Source organism: Vicia villosa, linkage group LG5 (genome assembly GCF_029867415.1).
Source record: "Vicia villosa cultivar HV-30 ecotype Madison, WI linkage group LG5, Vvil1.0, whole genome shotgun sequence".
NCBI classification, from domain to species: domain Eukaryota; kingdom Viridiplantae; phylum Streptophyta; class Magnoliopsida; order Fabales; family Fabaceae; genus Vicia; species Vicia villosa.
Window position 1 is genome coordinate 32,685,865 of NC_081184.1, and position 4,416 is coordinate 32,690,280.

A 4,416-nucleotide genomic window follows, 5' to 3' on the forward strand; every position below is an offset into this window, starting at 1 on the left:
CGTCACAGTATCTGATGAATTAGACGGTATCTAATATGATTCGAAGATCAGTTCTGTCATCAAGTAATTTCAACCTTCTTCTAATCTCAATTGAAATAAATCGAATTGTGTTTCTTTCTACTAAATTCAGCATCAATCACCAATAAATTAACTAACTACAAAATAAAAAATATAAAACTTTCTACACTTCTCTAAAAACACTTAAATCCACCAAATTTTATCTCCTTTATACACAAACACATTTTTCATCTTGTTTATAAAAAAAAAGAAACACAAAACACATTACTAGTAATCAGTTAACATGCTACAATCAATGTCTATTTTCAGTTAAACAAACCAAAATCAACTTAGCTACGGTTTCCTCTTCCAACAACCTCAAAAAAAAGACAGTAACTTCATACATAGCACAAACAAAAACATCTTATGTTTTTCTTTTTCCTTTTTTTAATGTTTAAACCAAATCTCAAAAAACATTACAATCTCCAATGAAACGAAACCACAGTTCCCACCACCACCACCACCACAACAACCACCATAACAACCACCGTAAATGGCTCATAATCCCCACCCTAACAATCTCCCTCCTCCTCTTCCTCCTCCTCATCCTCCTCCCTCGTTCAAAACCCTCATCCTCATCCCTTTCCTCCGAAAATCCAAATTTCACCACCAATTTCAACCTCCCAAACCTCCCCAAATTCGCATACTTGTTAACCGGTACTAAAGGGGAAGTTTCACAGCTCAAGAGGGTTCTTCAAGCAACATATCATCCAAGAAACTATTATCTTCTTCACCTTGATCTAGAGGCTTCTGATGAGGAGAGGCTTGAGGTTGCAAAGTATGTGAAATCGGAGAGGGTTTTTGGTTTTTTTGGGAATGTTATGGTTGTTGGGAAAGGTGATTTGGTTACTTATAAGGGTCCTTCTATGGTTGCTTCTACTCTTCATTCTGTTGCTTTGTTTCTTAAGAAGGTTCATGATTGGGATTGGTTTGTTAATCTTAGTGCCTCTGATTATCCTCTCTTCTCTCAGGATGGTTAGTGTTTTTATGTTTATGTTTATGTTTTTGTTTTAGAGTTTTTTTTTCTTCTTATCACAACTGGTATAGTCCGGTTCCGGTTTGGGGGTAAGTTCTGGCATCAAGTGGGTCCAGCTCCCTCCCGATCACAGTTGCGGGATCAAAGTTCTCCCTACCAAGTCCAGTGCCAATCACTATTGGACCAACTAATGATCGGTTGTTTTAGAGTTTAATTGACAATATTTAGACTAAAATTTAAGTTAAACTAGATCAAGGTTTTAAATTATGGTCATGGTCTTGGATATAGGAGTCAAGATCTATGAAGAATTTACATAGACAAGACACTACATTGTCTCATAGATACAACTTGTCGAGTATGATTCATATTATGTGGAAACTCCAAACGGATCTTAAGAGAACTATATTTGCTCTATAGTAGCAAATGTAGACACCATATGCCAAACTGCGTTAACAAAGATTGATTGATCATATTCATTCTTTTTTACTTTCATTTCTCTTTAATTTTCTATATTGGTTCTTGTTCTAACACAACTTATATTATGAGAAAATTGAAGTCATTGAATGTAATCTATGTGTTGATGTCATGTCAGTGTTCTCTGTTGAACACCCGACATTAATCTAATGTTTAGGTGCTATATAAAGATTGTGGTTAAATGAGACTGATGCGTGTTAGACATCAAAAAATCTTTATGTCGTGTTTCATATCAAAGTGGCCGACATTTTTAGAAACCCTAGTTGTGGTCATGGCTGAATGACAGAATATTTGTTTAGTTTTCTAACTAAATCAAAATCTCCGTTTGCCTTGCCATGGAATAAAGGATATAACAGAATGCTATATGACTATGTTCTTCCATAGCTTGTTTTATAGAGTGTGTTCGCTAAGTGTTAGATACTTATCAGTTGGTATTAGAGAAGGTTATCGATTGATCAGAAAGGTCTGACTGGATATACCGAGTAAAACATTGTAGAGTTCAGCCATCAGAACATCGGCTCTCAAGGCCGGTGCTTGGATAGAGACTTTGCTGTTATTGGGTGCACTGACACTTTGGTGTTAGTTGTTATCCAACATTATTTTTTGTTTATTTCCCTGACTTTTTGCCATATACCTTCTTGTTTCAGATCTCTTGCATGTATTTTCATTCATGCCTAGGGATATGAACTTCATTGAGCATACAAGTAACATGGGCTGGAAAGAGTGAGTATACATATTACTTATCCATGTCTAACTCTTTGTTACTAAACTCGAATAAATTCTATACATGATCATGATCCTTCTACGCTTATCGTAACTTTGAATATCAGGTTTCAACGAGCCAGACCTATCATTATCGATCCAGGCTTATATCATTCAAGGGTATCGAGTGTTTACTACGCTAAAGAGAAAAGATCTCTCCCGTCTTCGTTCAAGTTATTCACAGGTATTGAACTTAGCGCGTAGGATTGTTCACAGCTCGGTTCGGTTCAGAAAGGAAACTGAATCGAACCAAACATGTACATTTTAGCTAACAGCATTGTTGGTTTTCGGTTTTCAGGTTCTGAATGGGTTGTCCTTACAAAACCGTTTCTCGAGTTCTGCGTATGGGGTTGGGACAACCTCCCTCGCACTCTCCTCATGTACTACACGAACTTCCTTTCGTCAAACGAAGGCTACTTCCATACCGTCATTTGCAATCACAAGGACTATCAAAACACAACAGTAAACCACGATCTTCGTTACTTAAAATGGGACAACCCGCCAAAACAACATCCTTTGTCTTTGAAACTTGAGCATTTCAATGACATGGCGCATAGCGGCGCGCCTTTTGCTCGCAGGTTCGACAAGGACGACCCGGTTCTCGATAAAATCGACAAAGAACTATTGGGAAGATCGGATGGTTATGTTACTCGTGGTGGTTGGTGCGTTGGCGATTCTACAAAGGGGAAAAATCCTTGTGATGTTTATGGAAATCCAGATGTTGTTAAACCTAGTTTGAGATCAAAGATTCTAGAGAAACTGATGTTGAAACTATTGGATTCTGAAAATTTCAGGCCAAAACAGTGTAAATAACATTTTGAACAGTAATTATTGCTTTTGATTAACCTTATTGTTTTAATGAGTTGATGAAATTGTAATTAGTTTGATGTAGATATTTAACTACTCAAAGAATATCATAACATTGGATGAATACAATCAACTAAGAAGTGTTTTTTCAATTTCATTTATACAATGGTAACTATCAAATGACACCAAATAACCATACTGATAAAGAGCCATATAGTCGATACAATGATACAAAATAGAGATAAAAATGCCACCAAAAGAAAGAGATGAAGGTGAAACAAGAATATTCAAAAATATTCTTTTGCACAGTTTGAAGATTGAAATCTAAATGCATCTAATATTAAGAAAATACTACAATGGGACAAATATTTTTATCAGGAACACATCAAATGCAAGTAAACATTTGTCTAGATAATAAATTTCGAACACTTCCTTCGACAATTGAAATTCGGAGTAATTCGAGTGGAAAAACGAATTCTACATTACATTGTGTGTAAATTATAGATATGTGGTATTCTTCATGGTCATAACATATTTTTTTAAACCCTTCCAATAATCCCTTGCATTCTTTTAAGATTTTTGTTTGCAAACAAAATCTTATTGTATTCCAACATCAAAAGACACAAAATTGATTGAAATTTTTGTAATGTACATGTCTATCATTGATGATCATTGAGATAATCTATTTTTCTATAACAGTAAGGCGGAGTCTGAAAATCGTAATCTGAATCCTTTAAGGATCAGGATATTGAATTATGAATTATTTGAATACTGATTAAAATTGTCTTATTTTTTTATTGGTAGTAATATGGCGCATTCTGATGTTGTGAACAAAGCTAATGCATCTAAGGACGGTGATCCAAAATATTGTCAATAAAGTGTTTGTGGACCTCCGTTTTTTAATTCCGGGCCATACCTCTGTTCTGTAGAGATACGTGAACTGACTCTTTTTATTGCTTAATGCTTTCGCATTTTGAAAATTCACAGAGTCGCCACCGACCTTTTATTTTATCCAATTAAGGAAAGGTTTATAAAAGAAACAGAAAAAAGACCTTTAAGAAATTCTGGGTAAGGGGGTAGGTTATACAAAGGGAAGGTGTTAGCACCCTTTGTATCCATGGTTATCCATGGGCTCTTAAGTTTGCTTAGCTCACTTGTTTTCCGATCACTTTTCAATTGCCTTAGAATGCTCATACGTGGCTTCAAATACTTTTGTAAATTGAATTTTGTAATGATCCGTGTGTGGATGTATACAAAATGCTTGTTTATCTTTCGAAAGATGTTTTGAAAAGAACGTTAACTTTGTAATAATCCGTGTTTGGATGTATACAAAGTATTGT

General features: G+C 35.2%; 1 protein-coding gene across 1 annotated transcript; it reads left to right on the top strand.

The window, feature by feature from the left end:
- Positions 1-319: 319 nt before the first annotated feature.
- On the top strand, positions 320-3,263 carry LOC131606476 (beta-glucuronosyltransferase GlcAT14C-like). The gene is made up of 4 exons (XM_058878697.1): positions 320-1,032; positions 2,155-2,230; positions 2,338-2,453; positions 2,568-3,263. The coding sequence occupies exons 1-4, from the start codon at positions 486-488 to the stop codon at positions 3,080-3,082; spliced, it is 1,254 nt and encodes a 417-aa protein (XP_058734680.1). The 5' UTR covers positions 320-485; the 3' UTR covers positions 3,083-3,263.
- The last annotated feature ends 1,153 nt before the right edge of the window (positions 3,264-4,416 follow it).